This window comes from Andrographis paniculata, unplaced genomic scaffold (assembly GCF_009805555.1).
Source record: "Andrographis paniculata isolate CXL003 unplaced genomic scaffold, ASM980555v1 Contig80END, whole genome shotgun sequence".
NCBI classification, from domain to species: Eukaryota; Viridiplantae; Streptophyta; class Magnoliopsida; order Lamiales; family Acanthaceae; genus Andrographis; species Andrographis paniculata.
In genome coordinates this window covers 2,756,482-2,777,554 of record NW_026137618.1, presented here as the reverse complement: position 1 = coordinate 2,777,554, position 21,073 = coordinate 2,756,482, and the positions used below count along the sequence as shown (strand labels likewise).

The 21,073-nt window shown below is 35.8% G+C and overlaps 1 protein-coding gene across 6 annotated transcripts in view; it reads right to left on the bottom strand.

Annotated features, from left to right (window-relative positions):
- Nucleotides 1–417: 417 nt before the first annotated feature.
- LOC127240851 (extra-large guanine nucleotide-binding protein 3-like) overlaps nt 418–21,073 on the bottom strand; it is a 34,146-nt gene continuing 13,490 nt past the window's right edge. Inside the window, exons 5-10 of one of the 6 annotated variants that reach the window (XR_007836385.1) lie at nt 19,935–20,112; nt 8,549–8,793; nt 7,951–8,123; nt 7,207–7,821; nt 4,735–4,953; nt 4,357–4,544 (exon numbers count right to left, since the gene is read on the bottom strand). Coding sequence is in view for 1 of the 6 variants with exons in the window: in XM_051259695.1 (XP_051115652.1) it covers nt 7,278–7,821; nt 7,951–8,123; nt 8,549–8,793; nt 19,935–20,112 (1,140 nt within the window). In the remaining 5 variants the exon portion in view is untranslated. Of the gene's footprint in view, nt 555–3,513; nt 3,583–4,356; nt 4,545–4,585; nt 4,954–6,793; nt 7,822–7,950; nt 8,124–8,548; nt 8,794–19,934; nt 20,113–21,073 lie in introns of those variants that run through there. The other 5 variants (XR_007836387.1, XR_007836388.1, XR_007836386.1 and 2 more) reach the window with 5 other exon arrangements.

The window sequence follows — 21,073 nt, the reverse complement described above, 5'->3', positions numbered from 1 at the left end:
CATGTTGTCAAAATCGACATCGGGATAATCGTCAGAACCAAAATACAAATATTTCTTTGAAACCAAAATATTTATTTTGAACAAGGCCAAAATATTTTTTGGAATTAGAATATTTGTTGGGACGAAGGCCAAAATATTTATGTGGAACCAAAATAATTGTTGTGACACGACCACACTTACACTATACTACTAATACCAATTCACATATAAGAGAACAATAAACATGCTATAATCCCTCTTAATTACTTACAAATATAACAACCTGTTCACCTGCTATAATTTTTTTTTTCTCAACAAAACATAATATAACTCAACAGTAGCCTGTTAACATTCACCAAAAGGATCTCAAATCATATCAAAAACTACACAATCAACATACTATTTATAACAACACCATATAACTTCTAAAACATACGTAATATAGAACAACAGAAGCAAAACAAGCCACGGTCCTGCCCGCAGGTCGTCATCTATGTACACGGTAACTCAAAATGCATGTAAGAGTGCCACGGCTACTCCAGTCTGACCATCACGTCATATATCATCATGATTACCTACAATGCATAAACTGAGTGAGATTTATAAATCTCCGTAAGTAGAAATTATGCATGATGTGAAGTTTATCTCAAAATTCTCACTATGCAGAATGTGCTCTCGTTTGAAATCACCAATTAATTTATGAAATACTCTCCAGGGCCCCTAGACACACTGTTATACACCGGAAAGAGCTCAATATCCACATATTCAAATCGAACGGTGGCCTACACTAGGTAGCCTACACCAGGTTTCCACGCAAGGTTTTCCCGGGTCGCTTCTTCCCAGGTCGCCTCTTCCAAATGCCTTGTTTATACATTGTATGTAAAGTCACAATAGACGGTGGCCTACACCAAGTAGCCTATACCAGGTTTCCCCAGGTCGCTTCTTCCCAGGTCGCCTCTCCCGCCCTCGGTGTATAATCAGCGGTCTAACGTAGTAAAACCATTTTATTTCATTTCAATGCATGATATACATGCTTAATGAAAATGCAATGTAATATATTTCACAATATAAAGATATTATTGAACTCACTTATTCAAACCACATCAATTTTGGAGCTCACAGACTTTCAACATCAAATATAGAGTTCACAGGCTCAATCATATCACATACAAAGCTCACAGGCTGAAACCAATTTATATACTGAGCTCGAAGACTCAAATCACATAATCACATAATATTAATCACATATTACAGTTTTCTGATATTCACATATTATCAAACAAACATAAATAACTCACAAAATAATATATTTATGCATTGTAGTTGCAAATGAATTTCTACTTACCTGAAATTTGCCAAAAACGTCAATAACTCTAACTCTTAAAGCCCTTTTCACGATTCCAGTATCGTATATAACAACAATTAATTACAAATATTACCCCAATTTACTAAATAATTATTTCTACTCAAAACTTCCTCTACTTAGTAAAAATAGAAATAATTCGTGAATACGGAAAAATACCTGAATTAGGCTTTTAACGAATTCGGCGTAAAATTTTTTTTTTTTTCTTCGCGTTGCCTTTCTCCCTGTTCTTCTGCAATTGTGAAAATGATTTGTTTGAGGTGGTGGGGTGAGGATTATTACCCCGCCCCACCGCCTTACTTTTACTTTTTTTTTTAATATTATTATTATTATTATTATTATTATTATTATTATTATTTATTTATTTATTTTATTATTATTATTATTATTATTTATTTAATTATTCTATTTATTTTACTTTTTATTTAATTATTACAATAAATTTTCAAGTGATCTATATTTAATTTACACCATTAATATCCAAATAATTTACCCAATCTATTTGTATTCTACTAAAATCTCAGATTAATTATGATAATATTTTCTTATTAATAAACAGGTAAAACATATACCAAATTATAAACAATTTAACATTCAATAGTAAAATAAATAATCTAATATCACCAGTGACATATAAATTATATAAAGTCCACTTAAAGTATGAATTATACTCAACTAATTATAAATTAACACATAACTAATACAAACAGAACATATAGGAATAACACATCCTCGCAGGATTTGATTCGTTTGTTTTGTATCACTGAAAGGAATCATCACATTGAATTTAGCCTCAGTTAAGTTAGGTGTTCTACCCAGTTTTCTAACATACTCAGTGGATGCAAAAGAATGTGTAGCCCCAGAATCAAATAACACATAAGTCGAAGTACCGAAGATAGAAAGCTTACCGGTGACAACTGGATTTTCTTCTGCATCTTTTTTTGTCATCGTAAAAACTCGCGCTGTTACTCTCCCTTGGTCCTTTTGTGCTCTCGGACACATACTAGTCATATGCCCCATTTGTCCGCAAGAAGAACAAGTTTTCGGTTCATTACTAGTCGAAGTACCGAAGATAGAAAGCTTACCGGTGACAACTGGATTTTCTTCTGCATCTTTTTTTGTCATCGTAAAAACTCGTGCTGGTACTCTCCCTTGGTCCTTTTGTGCTCTCGGACACATACTAGTCATATGCCCCCTTTGTCCGCAAGAAGAACAAGTTTTCGGTTCATTACGAAAAATCCCAAAATGTGATCTACCACAAGTTCGATAAAGAGGTCGTGGTGGTGGTGGCGACGGTAGTGGTACTCCTCTTTGCTCCACCCTGGGACGTTTATCTGGTCCTCCTTGTTCAGGTCTCTGTCCTTGTCGGGGTTGGAATGGTCGTGATGATTGAGGTTGCCATGCCCTTTTTCTATTATTTCCACCCCAATGTGGTGCTTGCCGCTGCTGAAAATGACGTCTCATCTCTTGTGCATGTTTTATTTGTATCTCAGCTTCTTTAGCAGTTTGTGCTCTCTCTGCAACTTGTGCATAAGTCATTCATTGAGTTCACGCCATACTCACATCTGTATAAAGCTCAAGTCTCAAGCCTTTTAGGAATCTCTCCACTTTTAATGCTTCAGTACTAACCATGTGTTCCGCAAACCTACATAACTGCTCTAATTTACAAAGGTAGTCTGTAACAGTCATGGTTCCCTGTTTCAACTGTATGAATTCATTCATCTTCATGATTCTGACTGGAGCAGTGAAGTATTTATTTCTGAAAATCTTCTTGAACCTTTCCCAGGTCATTACAGCAACATCTTCGATACTTTTGACAGTGTCCCACCAGTGTCCCGCACTACCATGTAACATGAAGGAAGCACACAAAATCTTCTCTGTATCTGGAATTCTACTGTATTGGAACATATTGTTAAAGTTCTCAACCAGTCTTCAGCAGGCAAAGGATCTGTAGCATCTTCAAAGATTGGTGGATTCAGTTTACGGAATCGCTCGCACCCCAACTCAACAGGCTCTGTTCGCGGTTGTGGTTGATTCACATCAGTACGCTGGTTGTCCGCATTTCTTTGTTCAATAAGCTGTTGAATTTGTTGTGTCTGGCGTTCAACTAAATCTGTTAGCCGAGCTATAACAGTATCCCGATCAATACCAGCAATCGGTGATGTCTGCTCAGGCGTTCTTTCCATACCACTACTTTTACCCTGTTTTCTCACCATATCTATTCAACAATACCACCCGTCCTGCACCACATGGCCAATATAATTTATAGTACATATAATGTAGGAACAAAAAATAACTTGACTCTAGCCTACTAAACATGTACCCAATTCGTTTCACATTCATATTATTCACAGTATACCATATATAAGATGATTAAAACTGCTTCTATCCAAACTTTAAACACAGACCTAAACTCACAAGTACCATGACTACCACACATATATTGTACCTCAATACACATGCACGATCACACATGCTCACGAGCACACACTGCTGCAGTCAGCGGCTCAATAGCGGCGATCAAACAATAGAATTTTAGTAACAGTAGCATTATGTAGAAGTACGGTAGTAGAAATCATTTTACCACATATCATCTTCATTAATTTTGAAACACAGAAGAGCACGTAACATGGAAACCAATCGCCCTTCATTATAAAATCATTTAATAACCAGCAATTCATTATAAAGTAAAGTCTAAAGTTAATATAATTCATGATACACAAATATAAACAAAATTTAAATAAACACTTACTGGGTGTAGCCGGGCTCTCTCTAAGTTCTAAGCTCGTGTACATAGACAGTCTACAGGAAGCTAACCGTGCTCTGATACCACTCTGACACGACCACACTTACACTATACTACTAATACCAATTCACATATAAGAAAATAATAAACATGTTATAATCTCTCTTAATTACTTACATATATAACAACCTGTTCACCTGCTATAATTTTTTTTTCTCAGCAAAACATAACATAACTCAACAGTAGCCTGTTAACATTCACCAAAAACACAATCAACATACTATTTATAACAACACCATATAACTTCTAAAACATACGTAATATAGAACAACAGAAGCAAAACAAGCCACGGTCCTGCCCGCAGGTCGTCATCTATGTACACGGTAACTCAAAATGCATGTAAGAGTGCCACGGCTACTCCAGTCTGACCATCACGTCATATATCATCAGGATTACCTACAATGCATAAACTGAGTGAGATTTATAAATCTCCGTAAGTAGAAATTATACATGATGTGAAGTTTATCTCAAAATTCTCACTATGCAGAATGTGCTCTCGTTTGAAATCACCAATTTATTTATGAAATACTCTCCAAGGCCCCTAGACACACTATTATACACCGGAAAGAGCTCAATATCCACATACTCAAATCAAACGGTGGCCTACACCAGGTAGCCTACACCAGGTTTCCACGCAAGGTTTCCTCGGGTCACTTCTTCCCAGGTCGCCTCTTCCGAATGCATTGTTTATACATTGTATGTAAAGTCACAATAGACGATGGCCTACACAGGTAGCCTACACCAGGTTTCCCCAGGTCGCTTCTTGTCAAGTCGCATATCCCGCCCTCGGTGTATAGTCAGCGATCTAACGTAGTAAAACCATCTTATTTCATTTCAATGCATGATATGAATGCTTAATGAAAATGCAATGCAATATATTTCACAATATACAGATATTATTGAACTCATTGATTCAAACCACATCAATTTTGGAGCTCACAAACTCTTTCAACATCAAATATAGAGTTCACAAGCTGAACCATATCACATACAGAGCTCACAAGCTTAAACCAATTTATATACGGAGCTCGCAGACTCAAATCACATAATTAGATAATATTAATCACATATTACAGTTTTCTGATATTCATATGTTATCAAACATAAATAACTCACAAAATAATATATTTATGCATTGTAGTTGCAAATGAATTTCTACTTACCCGAAATTCGCCAAAAACGTCAATAACTCTAACTCTTAAAGCCCTTTTCACGATTTCAGTATCGTATCTAACAATTAATTACAAATATTACCCCAATTTACTAAATAATTATTTCTACTCAAAACTTCCTCTACTTAGTAAAAATAGCAATAATTTGTGAATACGAAAAAATACCCGAATTAGGCCTTTAACGAATTTGGCGTAAAAAGTTTTTTTTTTTTTTTCTTCGCGTTGCCTTTCTCCCTGTTCTTTTGCAATTGTGAAAATGATTTGTTTGACGTGGTGTATTTATTTATTTTATTATTATTATTATTATTATTATTTATTTATTTAATTATTCTATTTATTTTACTTTTTATTTAATTACTACAATAAATTTTCAAGTGATCTATATTTAACTTACCCCATTAATATCCAAATAATTTACCCAATCTATTTGTATCCTATTAAAATCTCAGATAAATTATGATAATATTTTCTTATGAATAAAAAGGTAAAATATATACCAAATTATAAACAATTTAACATTCAATAGTAAAATAAATAACCTAACATCACCAGTGATATATAAATAATATAAAGTGCACTCAAAGTATGATTATACTCAACTAATTATAAATTAACACATAAATAATACATACATAACATATAATTAAACAATTAATACTCAAGTAAACTAATATATGCAACTCATGAAGTATATTTAAACTACCACAAATTAACATATAAGTAATTTACCAGTACTTAAAATATGAAATATATATTGGCCAATGAGTAGTGAGAAACTCAGGTATCACATGTTGAGACCAAAGCCAAAATATTTCTTTGAAACCAAAAATATTTATTGGAATCAAGGCCTAAATATTTTTCTCGAACCAAAATATTTGTCAGAACCAAGGCTCAAAATATTTCCTCGGAATCGGAGTATTTGTTGGAACAAAGGAAAAGGAAAAAAATTTCCTTTGAACCAGAGTATTTGTTGAGACCGAAATTACAGTATTTTCTAAAACCAACTCTTGTATTTTTATCAGTTAATATCTTAAATCAAAAGTTCTAGCATAATAGACTTTAAAATCTTAATCAGTTTCGGGAACTAAAATCTTATCTAAAATCAATTAATATTTTTCCAGGTAAGATAGGTCTCCCTTATGCCTCATATTTATTTTCTTCTAAATCTATTATTTTTATTAACTCACACACTCGAGTGGCTTTTAGGGAGATGGTTAACACTGAAATGCCTAAACGCCTAAACTATTTGATAGGTCCAGGAGATTAAATTCTTTGTGGTAACAGGCTCTATATATCTAACAACACAATTACTTTGTAACCAAAAGCTTTTTCAGCATGGCAATATAGAAAGAAACAGTGATCGTAGAGTTTTAAGTCCCAAATAACTTAGACAGAAATGAAAGGAATAATAAGGCACTGAAAATGAAAAAGGAGATCTCAAGCATAAAATGCATTCAACTAGATTGGAAGGATGATTGATGAGACAAGAGCTGATTGTATAAAATCTAAACATACAATATAAGTTGCAGTAAATGCATTCACAGTGCTTTCCCACTATATATGCATGCATTTTAGCAGACCTTGATTTGCTTTCTTACCTCCAGGTCTCTCTCTGTCGTGCAATGAGACAAACCAACTCAACTATAACTTGATTCTCAAGTACTACTATAGTGTAAATTAAGACCTCTAGAGGATGCTTAGTTTAACTGATTAATTATTACCATTGATGAGATATCTAATCAACTACTGAATTCAATTTGGAACAAACCTATTCTGCTTTTCTCTATATGACAGGAAATTTCTCTGTTCAAATGACTGAACAATAACACAGTTAGGGAATCCAAGAGAATATAAATAAAGAAGGTAGATGTAGATCTGAAGCTCACTTTGTATTTGGCAGAAGAGGCCTTGTTCCTGGAAATGTTAACTCCTTTAATTTGCGCAACAGAACACCGAATCAATCTGATTCTTCAGTCATGTTATAAATGTCTCCATGTTCATCCCACATTAGAATCTCCCTCAGGTACCTAAACATTTCATCTACTGATCCTCTTTCACGCCCTCGGACCGGGTAAACATACAGCTTTCTCCCTGTGATGGAGCTGTACAGCTCCTTGAACTTCATGGCAATGTAATGAAATGCCTGCTGCGCCAGGGAAGAGGAGGAGGAGGAGCTGTGTAATTTGTTATGAGATTTTGAAGCGCAAGGGCATGGATCGAAATCCCTAAACCACTCACAAACAGTTAAGCGGACTTGCCTAACTTTCTCCTCGAATATATCGTATTTGGTCAATAACAGAAGAACGGGAGAGCTATCAAAGCAAGAATTTCGCACAACATTCTCAAAGTAATCTCGGCTTTCCAGCATTTTGTTTTCTGCAAGACATGTAGTGACCTCATCATAGTCACTTAAAGCAACACAGAAGACCACAGCACCCATCCCGCCAAACATTTCTAACCATTTGAAGCCACCTTTGGAGCCCAACCTTAGCAATTTGTACCTGAGGAGAATACCGAGTCAGGAAGAATGATTGTGTTTAGACAAAAAAATAAAGGCTAAGGCAGGTCCCATATCAAAGTACTTATCCCACTGGAAGTTATGGTTTCAATATAAAATTCAAAACAAATACCGTTCTGGATAGGAATTCTTAGACAAATTCAGTTCTTTGTATATCTTGGACATTGAACTGCAACTATCTAATGAGAATTCAATGCATGCAAGACCATTTTTGGGGTATATGCCTTCAGCAAGTAATATGTCGTTCTCAGAAGGTTCATATTCAGAGCTCGAGATCTCAATGACCTGCAAGTTTAAATGTCACAGTTGAATACAGTAAGGTAGATGGATAAAAGATGAGTACAGAAAAATTAAGGAAAGAAATCACTTGTCAAAGTGTAATAATACCAACATGTAGCGTAAGTAAAAATAAATGATAACTGTAATTAAAAATTAGCACTTAATAAAAAATTGTAGACTGAACATTAATTTATATATTTGTTAAAATGTAGAGCAATTTCATTTAGTATGGAGATGTGCTCAATCCGTATACCTAGGGCTGATATATACATATAGATACAATTTTCCAAACAAAAAGGAAATAGTGTGCCGCCATTCACCAACTCCAAAATAACAAAGCTTTTATATGAAGATATTATGGATATGCATATCAAAGACAAAGTATAGCAATGAGCCAGAAACCCACACAATACATGTTAACACAACAGTACCCGGTCTAGGAAATATTTAGCAGCATCCGAAATATGGTGTAACTCCTCCATTGTACTGTAGATTTCCTGTATGACAGGATTGCTCCAAATTTCAAAAATGACAGCTGCATATTCACTTGCAGCAGCAGGGAAGATGGTCTCTACATTTCCAGTAGTTAATACATCCAATAACCAATCACAGAAAGTAATGATTTTCTGATTAAGAGAATAGATGAGTTGCTCGCTTCCATCACATTTCAATTCACCTGAGAGCAACAAAGTTTATGCCTAAAACCATCAGTAACTTTGAATTGCAAGTAAATAAATGCTTCAAGGAGAGATTAAGATGAAATTCATGAAGATAAGTTAACTTGATATTCACAAAGAAACAAGGAGATAGGTGGAAATCATCTACTATCTTCATATATATTGATAGATTACATTTTACATGCATAGCTGATATGTATTTATTTATGATTTGGATAGATTTCTACAAATTTTGTAATATTTTGGGTGAAATTCAAAGTGAACATGCAAAGAAAGGAAAAAAAAGAAAACAGAAGAAAAGACGGTGCTTAGTCATGCCTACAATTAAGAATTCGGATTTCATCACTTATGGAAGGTTCGGATTATGAAAATAGTACTTCGAAATTAGGTGAAATTCAAAGTTAGCATGAAAGAAAGAAAGGAAAAAGATGCAGCTTAGCTTAGTTATGTCCATGACTAAGAGTTTAGATTTCATCATTTATGAAAGGTTCGAATTATGGAAACATTAACTTGAATCAAGTGGATTAAGTTCTCAAATTTTGGAAAAAATAAAATATGATGTCTTCACAAGGCAAGCCAACGTATCATATCTTGAGTATTTAAAGATGGAATAATTCCAAATCAATGCAACTTACCATAATTGATGAAATTTTGTTAAATTTATTAAAATCATATCCATATGTATATCTATATCCATATCCATATCCATATTCATATCTTATGCATATTTTATCTATATCCATAATTTAGTTAGTTATGATAGATTTTCTAATTTACTATATATGTACTCTTCATTACTTTATTTTCCCTCTATTTCTCTACATAGTATCTGAACCAACTAGGGATTAGGTAAAAATTAGGGCTTAGTTTCCAATCACCACCGCTAGTTCCAGCAATTTGAGTTATTTTTTAGACACGCGCCTCACCAGTGCATTCTTGTGACACCCCGGCTCGCAAACCACGCGAAGCCGAGCATGTCGGGATCGTAAATTGGTCTTACAGATCAACACGTACTTCGAGCACGCTTCTGTCCTCACTCATACGCACCCTAGGAGACTTCCTAAGGGGTCCTATCTCAAATTACTCTAGAGCAAGCACGTTTAACTCTAGATTTCTTTTATTAGGACTCCCTTGTTGACATGAGTAATCCATTCAATCCATTTAACTTATATTCAACCTTAGATGACGCCTAACACTGGCTCATCCATACTCAGAAGTTGGCCTAGCACCGGCCCAACTCCGCGGGATTACATCCTCCCCCGCTTAAGAATGTAACGTCCACGTTGCACCCCAAGGATCATCAACTGCTAGGCCCGTCACTAGTCTGGTCCCCCACACTTAACTTTAGAGTTCTTTCAGTAGGGTTTCCGAGAATGAATGTGCACATTGTTGACAAGAGTAGTCTATTCAATCCATTTAACTTATATTCAACCTTGGATGGCCTAATACCGGCTTATTCATACTCAGGAGTTAGCCTAGCACCGGCCCAACTCTGGAGGTATTACAGTTCCTTTCCTGAAAACGCCTCGGGTAGTGTCGCCTTCCGTCGCCGCTTTGCGTGAGACATACACGCCGCCGCCGCCGCCACGCGCCGCCAGCTGTCCACCAGATTTTTTCTCAGGGAGCTTTTTTGGTGCTGTTTCTATGGCTGATCCATTCAAAATTCAAAATTTTCAACCTATTACTGCCGATAAATTACGAGGTGCATCTAATTATAATTCATGGGCTGTATCTATACGACTTTGGTTTAAAGGACAAGGGCAATCTGACCAACTTGCAAAGAGAGAGTCATAAATTACAGAAAACTTTAATTTGATGCCCAATTATGTGCCTTACGGTGGAGTTCTTTGTATCCAACCATACTTCCCACGTATCAGTCATTTAAGATATGTTATCAAGTTTGGAATAAGGCTGCTTCCATTTACATCAATGATATAAAGTGCTACTATGATGTAGTCTTCAGTCTTGTTTTGCTTAAAGATCACACGCTTGACTTCCTATTAATGTGAGTAAACTGGAAGCTATTCGACAGGAGTTTCGTTCCTTAAATTCTACAAATTCTGCAAATCCAGAGGCTACTTGGGACAAATTCTTTGTCATATTAGAGCTTTTTCACCTTAAGCCTGAACTTGATCATGTTCGAGACCAGATACTAGGAGGTGCCACTGTACTCACGCTGGATGATGTTCTTGTTCAACTAGTACGACTCTCCTCTAGCAGCAACACCTTTGTGGCTACCATATACTAATACTCCTGATAGTTCAGCCTTGGTATCTCAAAATCCTAGCTCCGGTAATCGTGATAAAGATCGTGGTGAGTGAAGAAGTCAAGATCGCAGTGGATGTCGTCCACAATGTAGTTATTGTCATAAGATGGGCCATACACGAGAACGTTGCTTCAAATTACATGGACAACCCTCTCGCTCGACAGATTTTGTTACTACTGATTCACCTGAAAATTCATTTGACAGTATTACCTTACGTGGAGCAGATTATGCTACAATCCTTCAGTATCAAGCATCTCAGTAGTCATCCTCCATTAGTACTGCCGACTCACCTGATATCCGTACTCCCGTCATTGACGTCTCTCAGACTTCTCTTGGTCCATGGGTCCTAAATTCAGATGCAACTGATCATGTATTTGGTAATCCCTCCTTATTTTCTACCTTTCATCCATCAAATTCACCAACTCATGTTATTCTTGCTAATTGTGATAAAGTTTACCCTCAAGCTGTTGGTAGAGCCTGTCCGTCACCTAATTTACCTCTTTATTTTGTTCTTTATGTCCCTCAAAGTCCATTTAATCTCATATCTGTTAGTCGTCTCAGTAGAGATCTAGATTGTTCATTTCTTACTAACTAGTGATTATCTTGTTATTCAGGATTGCAGTACGGGGCAGACGATTGGTACCGGATGTGAGTCTCATGGGTTATATTACCTAAACGAGTCCTCTCACAATACCTCTACCATTGCTATATCATCTATTGAGTCTCCCGAATTATTCCACCAACGATTAGGTCATCCCAATCTGTCTAAATTAAAGCATTTTTTTTCTAATTTTTCGTCACTATGTTCGTTACCATGTGAGTCATGTGAGCTTGAAAAGCAGTCTCGTACTTCCTTTCCCAAGCGCGTCGATAGTCGAGCATTTAAACCCTTTGCACTGGTTCACTCTGATATTTGGGGCCCTTATCGTACTAGTTCAACCCTTGGTTTTCAATATTTTGTAATGTTTATTAGTGATTTTTCTCGATATACTTGGGTTTATTTAATGAAAAATCGATTTGAATTACTCTCTATATTCAAAAAGTTGTGCTGAAGCTGAAATTCATACACAATTTCATACATCTATCAAGGTTTTAAGAAGTGATAATGGTAAAGAGCTCACTGATTTAGTGATTTTGTCTCATTTGAAAGAATTATTCATCAGTCATCGTGTCCTTCCACTCCCTAACAAAATGGAGTGACTGAGCGCAAAAACCGTCATCTAATAGAAACAACTCACACTCTACTCATACATAATGTCCCATTCCATTTTTGGGCTGATTCTATTCTTACAACATGTATCCTCATCAATCGCCTTCCATATGCTATCTTAGGACATAAGATTCTCATAACATGTTTTCAGCCTAATGTGTCCCTGTACCTTTTACCTCTCCGTGTATTTGGTTGTACGTGCTTTGTTCATGACCATTCCCCTGGATTGGACAAATTACGTCATTGATCCATCAAAATATGTTTTCCTTGGGTACTTGCGAGTTAAAAAACGATATAGATGTTATTCTCCTCTCACTCGTCGATATTACCTTAGTGCAGATGTCACGTTCTTTGACTCATTACTATACTTTATAGTGTCATCATCTTCATCCTTAATACATGTGACTCCTCTTCCAGTTATCCCCATTCCTAAGCCTTCACTTCAAGTTTATAGCCGTCATACATGGCAACGCAGAACATACATACTCTACTTTCACGTACGCCTATTGATGACTCATCTCCGGTTCCATCGCCTTCCCCGGTTGCGGTTCCTCAGTCACCTATCATCTCACGTCGTGGTACACGGTCCACTCGTAATCCGAATCTTATTTATAATTTTCTAGTTATCACCATTTATTCATTCCATGTGAAGTGTTGTGACTGCTTTAGAATCTATTACTATGGCGTGAGGCTTTGGGTCATTCAGGGTGGTGTCAGGCTATGATGTAGGAAATGTCTACTTTGCATGCTAATATACTTGCGAGTTGGTTCCGTTACCGCCAGGAAAGACAACCGTAGCTTGTTGATGGGTTTATACAATCAAAGTTGGACCTGATGGTCGCATTGATCGACTTAAAGCTCGACTTGTTGCAAAGGGCTTTAGTCAAATGTATGGAGAGGATTATTCAAAAACCTTCTCTCCCATTGCCAAATTGTCTTTTGTTCGTCTTTTTCTTTCGATGGCAACAATGCGTGGTTGGCTCCTTTATCGGCTTGACATTAAAAATGTCTTTTTGCAAGTGAGCTTAAAGAAGAAGTATATATGGAGCAACCTCCTGGTTTTGTTGCTGAGGGGGAGTCTAGTCTTGTGTGTCGCCTTCTTCGTTCACTCTATGGCTTGAAACAATCTCTACGGGCGTAGTTTGGACGTTTCAATCTTGCTATTAAAGAATTTGGTATGACACAATATTCGTCTGATTATACCGTATTTTTCAAGCATAATTAAGAAAGGCGATGCGTTAACTTAATTGTTTATGTTGATGATATTGTCATCACTAGAGATGATATGGATGGTATTACAAAGTTAAATGAGCATTTGCACAATCATTTCCAAACCAAAGACTTGGGACTACTATGGTACTTCTTAAGAATTGAGATTATCCAATCGAAGAATGATGTTATCCTATTTCAGAGAAAGTATGTTCTTGATATGTTAGAAAAAACAGGTATGAATGAACGTAAGGTTATGGATTCCCCTATGAATCTAAATACAAAATTGCTTCTCAGGACAGGGGGGGCCATTGACTGATATTGATGTTGGACAATATAAAAAGCTGGTTGATAAACTTAATTATCTCACTATCACCCGACCAGATATATCATTTGCAGTAAGTGTAGTGAGTCAATTCATGCAGTCTCCATGTGACTCTCATTGGAAGGCACTTATGCGTATTTTGCGGTATATTAGAGGGTCTCCCAGAAAAGAATTACTTTATACAAATCATGGTCATTCTGAAATCATTGGATATTCAGATGTTGATTGGGCAGGGTCTCCAATCGATAGGCGTTCTACCTCTGGTTATTGCGTGTTTATTGGAGGCAATTTGATATAATGGAAAAGTAAGAAACAAGATGTGGTTGCGCGCTCTAGTGTTGAGGCTGAATATTGTGCTATGCTTTAGCTACATGTGAACTACTCTTGATTAAACAATTACTTTGTGAACTCAAGTTCTGTGATGTGACGAAGATGAAGTTATAGTGTGATAGCCAAGCAGCAGTACACATTGCATTAAATTCAGTATTTCATGAACGAACGAAACATATCGAAATAGATTGTCACTTCATAAGAGAGAAAGTATTATCTGGATATATAAATACTAAATATGTGCCATCAGATGATCAACTTGTAGACATATTTACGAATGCTCTGAGAGGTCCTAGATCCCAATCAATCTGAAACAAGCTTGGATCGTATGATTTGTACACTCCAGCTTGAGGGGGAGTGTTAGATTTATTAAAATCATATACATATCTATATCTATATCCATATTTTATACATATCCATGATTTAGTTAGTTATGATAGATTTCTAATTTGCTATATATATATATATTTATACTCTTCCCTTTTTTTTCTTTTTTTTAGAATAATATAACTTTATTTTTCCACTATTTCTCTACCAGTTTAATATGGTTAGCCAAATGGGATGAATTTGGACATTTTTAAGGGTTCAAGAAGTGCTATGAATAGATGAAAATTCGTATCTAAAATAAGGAGGTTGGAAGACATAAAGAAGACACTAAAAAAGTAAATAATTCAAACTAAAATATTATTTTTTATATTATTGTACATTTTTTGATACTTAACATAAGAAAACACTTAAAACTCAAAACACAACACAAACACACCCTAACTTTTTATTTCCAGTCCGATGATGATTAACAATTTGAACCTTATGAATTTGTAAGATTTATTTTTAATTGGTTGTTTCTTTTATGTTTGTTGGCATACATAAAATTTATGTGAAAAGTGTTTTTGTTTACTTTCTTGATCTTTTACAATAAGGTGCTTAGGACTCATTTTAGGAATTTCACTACATAATTTAAATAACCCTACATAGATATTAGTGAGTCATTATTGGACTTTTCTAGAGCTTATTGTAATTGAGAAATTCAAGTCCCTAGTCGGATTTCTTTGTTCAATTAGATTAGTTATTTCTTTTATGTTTGTTTCCATACATAAAATTTATGTGAAAAGTGGTTTTGTTTACTTTCTTGATCTTTTACAATAAGGTACTTACCATTCATTTTAGGAATTTCACTACATGATTTAAATAACCCTACATAGATGTTAGTTATAGTCATTATTGGACTTTTCTAGAGCTTATTGTAGTTGAGAAATTCAAGTCCCTCATTGGATTTTTTTATCGAATTAGAAAATTAATTTATGATCGTTCCTTTATTAAAGATTCGGTAAAAAAGGTTGGGGGGTAAAAAATTTTTGATCACTATAATTAATTTATCAAAATATTTAATAGAATAAATATAGTCCTTTTGCTCACTAATAATCTTCTCATTTACTTTTGGCATGCGAATTTAAGTATATTAGTATTTTATTGAAATGTAGTACAAATCATGTATGTAAAACAATTTTGCCCTTATTGTTTAGTGATGTGATAATAAAGTATAAGTATTTTTGTATTAATGTAGGATGTAACTTTTCTGAAAAAGAAATGAGAAGATTTGAGTGGACAAACTAAAATATGAAAATGAGAAGATTTTGAGTAGACGAAGGGAGTACAATTATCGATCAAATACATAAGTTTACTTTTATAATCAATTATTGGGCTAGGCATTGATCAAATACATGGGTTGACACTTGTCATAGTTTACTTTATTATAGTTCTTAATTTTTACTTCACTTCAAAATTAACTCCCCCATTTTATTTGCTATCAAGTGAAAAAATAATGCAAACAATCTTATGGAAATGACTTTGATCGCTATACTAACTATTGTTAATTAGGGAAGTAGAAAGTTTTTATTGCACTACTCAATAGATGACAATGTTTGGCATCGGGATTGATGTTTGGTTTTGTTTCTTTTTACTTGTTACTGTTTTTTTATTCTTACTTGTTATTAGTGTTGTCCAGGAAATCGAGAGGACAACGAGACAATTGTGGCAAAAAACTAAAGACGTAAGGAAGTACAATCATCTATTTGAGTCGCTTGGATCACCGTCAACAGTTGATTTTGCAAGTGATTTGAGGGCTAGCTTGAGTGATCGGAAGAAAGTAAATAAACTCGACATGGCTGATATAAATCGCACATTAAGGGTGGTAACTGCATCTAATTTAAATCAAAAACCTTTATGCATTACTTTCCTTTCATATTGATGATGATGCCCATTTGATTTTAATCGTTTGTTAAGATAAGATCCTCACAAGCACTTGTCGGAGTTCGATGTAATTTATTGAATATGAAGCTTGCAAGTGCAACAAAGGACCAAGTCAATGCCCAGCCTCCCATAACGACGAGTCAGCCGCCGAGTCTGGAGGAGCTATGGAGATATGGCTAAAGTCCCTTATGCATCTGCAGTTGGTAGCCTCATGTATGCGATGGTGTGCACGAGAACAGACATTGCTCATGCAGTCGGGGTTGTTAGTCGCTACATGTCAAATCCGGGGAGAGAACATTGGGAAGCCTTCAAGTGGATACTAAGGTATTTGAAGGATACTTCCAAGATAGAGTTACATTTCAAATGCAAAGATGCGATTCTCATAGGGTATTTTGATGCTGATTTGGCTGGATGCAAAGAAGCACTTATGCACTACTGGGTACATCTACTACAGTTAGCTGGATGTCTAAACTTCAGAAAAGTGTGGCGCTTTCGATGACAGAAGCTGAGTATATGGCAGTTGCTGAGGCCAGTAAAGAGTTAGTTTGGCTAAAGAATTTTCTCCTAAAGTCGGATAAAAGGCAGACGGATTATTCATTACACTGACAATGAGAGTGCAGTCAAACTTGTCAAGAACCCGGTCTATCATGGAAAAACGAAACATATTGGGATGCGATATCACTTTATCAGAGGATTGATAAGTGAAGGGACGATGAAGTTGAAAAACATCTCAGGTGCTATGAATCCAACAAATATGTTCACAAAGACTGACGTTGGACAAGCTGAAGTTATGCATGACTTCAGTTGGTCTTCATAAGAAATGATGAGAAAACCGGGGCAATCAAGTGAAAATGAGGATTTTACAGAAGTACAATGGAGCGCAGAGGTTTCGAAGCCTTCAAGTGGGAGATTGTTAAGTGTAGGCTTCTTTAGGTATTTAACCCTAATGGGCTTAAGAGTTTGGGCCCAATTGTTATTGACCCTAAACCTAGTCTATAAATACCCCCTCTTGTACTTGTAAAATAAGAGTTGTCTCATATTGCAGTAATAAGAAAAGCTTCTTGGTTGCCCCCGTAGACGTAAGTCGATAACCCTTGTCGGCCGAACCACGTAATCCTTTGTGTTCTACTTTCTTATTGTGTGCGTGTGAGAGTTAATCCTAACAAGTTCTTCATATTCACCTTCATCCTCACTTCATATTTGTGTCAAAATGTTAGGATTAGAATTATGTTTCACTGGGAAAGAACAGAGACGAATCGATTATATAAGCCTAGATTCGCGTTGTATTCATTAACAGAATTTAGGTAGTACAATGTAGTTAAATACACGGGAGCCTTGTCGACCTGCTTAGCTGCTGTTTTGAATTCGATTACGATTAAAGTGAGGTAACAGAAGGGTAAAACCACTAATGAGACAAAGATTAGGATAATTAATGGGCATAGGAACTTGTCTATTGGGTCATAGAAATGTCTAGTGACAATAGCATTTCTTGCTTATAATGTTCTGATTCTAAGTGTAATTGAAGTCTTGTTGTAAATCCAAGGTCAAGTACCAGCAAATTCAGTTTCTATGTTAACTATTCTGCGCAACTACTTCTTCTATCACTACGTATTATAAATATATGTTTCGCTTACTCACTATTATCACTTGCTCATTACATCCATGAAATTCTAACCATCTAAAACATACAAATCACACACAGCATTACCTGGTCCCCCTATCGCTCGCCTAATGACGATTTTATATAAAATAGCCCGTTTCCCTTCCACCCGCTCGCCCTTGTTCACCACCGCTCTCACTGTTTCCATCGCTCGCACACTGCTTTCGCTGAATATCTCACCACCCGAGCACCTTTATAAGCGGGCCAGCTTAACTGCTTTTCCATTGCGCCTTACTTATACAAATTCTTGATTTAATTTCGTGACTTAAAATCCCTGTGTTCGACCTAGAAACTTATGAGTAAAAAGAGTAAATAATTGTGATAATGCGATTCAGGGTCTACAACTTCATTTCTTTTATATATCTGCACATGCCCAATAATACACACTTCACTCAATAAACTCGTAATAAATTCCCTGTTATAAATCAACAAAATTTCAATTTATCATTGGGTGATAGTGAGGTAATTAGCTTTCCAACGAGCTTTCTACATCGTCCACCATCAGCATCAGGCAATGGCTCCTCCTGTCCAGGAAGCAACTTTGTATATGAATCCATAGGGGAATCCATAACCTTACATTCATTAATACATGTTTATCCCAACATATCAAGAACATACTTTCTCTGAGATAGGATAATGCCATTCTTTTATTGGGCAATCTCAATTCCTAAGAAATACCGTAATGGTCCCAAGTCTTTGGTTTAAAAATATTTGTGTAGATGCTCCTTCAACCTTGCAATACCATCTATATAATCTCCAACGATGATAGTGTCATCAACATAGACAATTAAGTAAACACATCGTCGTTCTAAAGTATGCTTAAAGAAAACCTCTTCTTGAAGACCATGCAAAAATAAACTTTTAATATCAAGTTGATGAAGAGCCAACCACACATTGTTGCCATTAGAAAAAAAAAATACGAACAGAAGACATGTTGACAACTGGAGAAAAGTTTCCACATATTCCTTCCATATACTTGAGTAAAGCCCTTTGCTACAAGTCGAGCTTTGAGTCGATCAATGTGACCATCAGGGCAAACCTTGTCCGCATAATCCCATCGGCAAACTACGGGTTTTTTCCTGGTGGCAATGGAATCAACTCCCAAGTATTGTTAGCATGCAAAGCAGACATTTCCTCCACCATTGCCTGATACCACCCCGAATGACCCAAAGCCTTACGCCAAGAGCAAGGACAAAGATAGAGTCTAAAACAATCACAACACTACATATAAAATGAGATAAACGGTGAAAACTAAGAAAATTATAGTTAGGGTTAGGATTACGAGTGGACCGAGTACTTCGACGTAGAATGATAGGTGACGGTGGAATTGCAACTGATGAAGATAATGGAACCGGAGATGAATCATCAATGGGCGCAGATAATGGTGAAGTAGGTACATCTTAACGTTGCCATGTATACCGACAATAGACCTGAAGTGGAGGCTTGAAGATGAGGCCATTGGAATATGAGTCAGAGGTATTGAGAATGGAGCTTATGACATTGTGAAGTATGGTGATGATTGAAAGAACGTGACATCTGCACTAAGGTAATATCAACGAGTAAAAAGAGAATAACATCCATATCCTTTTTGAACCCAAAAGTACCCAAGAAAAATACATTTGGTTGATCGAGAACGTAATTTGTCCAAACCTGAAGAATGGTCATGAACAAAGCACGTAAAGCCAAATATACGGAGAGGTAAATGGTATAATGACACATTAGGCTTAATAGATATATATATAGAGAGTATTTAGAAATCTATTCTAACAAACTAAATCTAACTAAATCATAGATATGATATGATATGATGGATATGGATATAGATATGAATATGAATCTATCAAATCTAACAACTTCAGTGAAAAGAAATTACTCAACAACAATAAATACCTGGAATAGACCTGCCAGAAGCAAGACAAATAAATTCTTTCTTTAATGGAGCCGTATCTTGAAGACAATCCAACCTGTTGAGTAATATGGATAGATATCTAATGATGTTCCTTTGAATTGTGAGCTTAATTCTCTGCAATTCTTGAGTGGTGAACTTATTTGTGTATATGAACTTGGCCTGTCACATAAAAATATAAAGATGAATCCAGCAGTGACTATATGATAAACAAATGAGGTAATAAAATGGTGTGAAGTGAAATGGATACACCTACCAGTTCATGCAAATAAGCAACATCGTTGGTCATGGAAAATGCTTTGATGATAAAAAAATCAGATGGTGGTTCTAGTAAAGAAAATATAAAGGCATGTAAAATGTGTACCAACTCATATATCATGCCTAGAATATCTATAAATGCGTAAACTAAAAATTATTAAAATATAAAATGGAATATATTGTATTGGAATAAGTAAGCTTTATAGGAAATTAACTAAAGAACTTGCTGGAAAAGTCCCTGAAACAGCCACTAGAAAAGTTGGCTGGATGGGTTGCTAGGATAGGACCTTGAGGTCTGCGGCAGAGTGTGTATGGTGGCTGCTGGAAAGATTTCCAGATAAGGTAGTATGAAATTTTTTTCAGTGTAAATGATGCTTGGATTTGGCATTGGGAGGATGTGCATGTTCATGTTACAGGATCCAGGTTAGGCCAGGTGAGGTTATGGAGGTCCAAGCTGTATAGACTCATATACAAGTACAGGATATGCAGATGCAAAAGACACATCCCAATTTATGTTAAGGTGTCCATTTTATACAAGTTGGGATACGCAAACTGTGTGAAGCGGGATAGGGGGAGACAACTATCTAAAGTAAAGTTCTGCGAGCTAGGAAAGAAACCTGAATTCACATAAGTTATTAAGATCAGCCAAGGCATGTTAACCCCCACAGCTATACAAGGGCCCATGTTATGCAAGGAAGCCAATAAATATGCAGTTTCAGCTTAGACCTTCATGGGGAATTTAGCTTAAGATCAACTCTGCAAGATGTTCAGATATGCGAGTTGTGTAGTAAAGCTATTTTATATGTGCGGTATGTAGTAAAAAACTAATTTCTATGCAAGCTCGAGTAAATGAGATGCCTCAAAT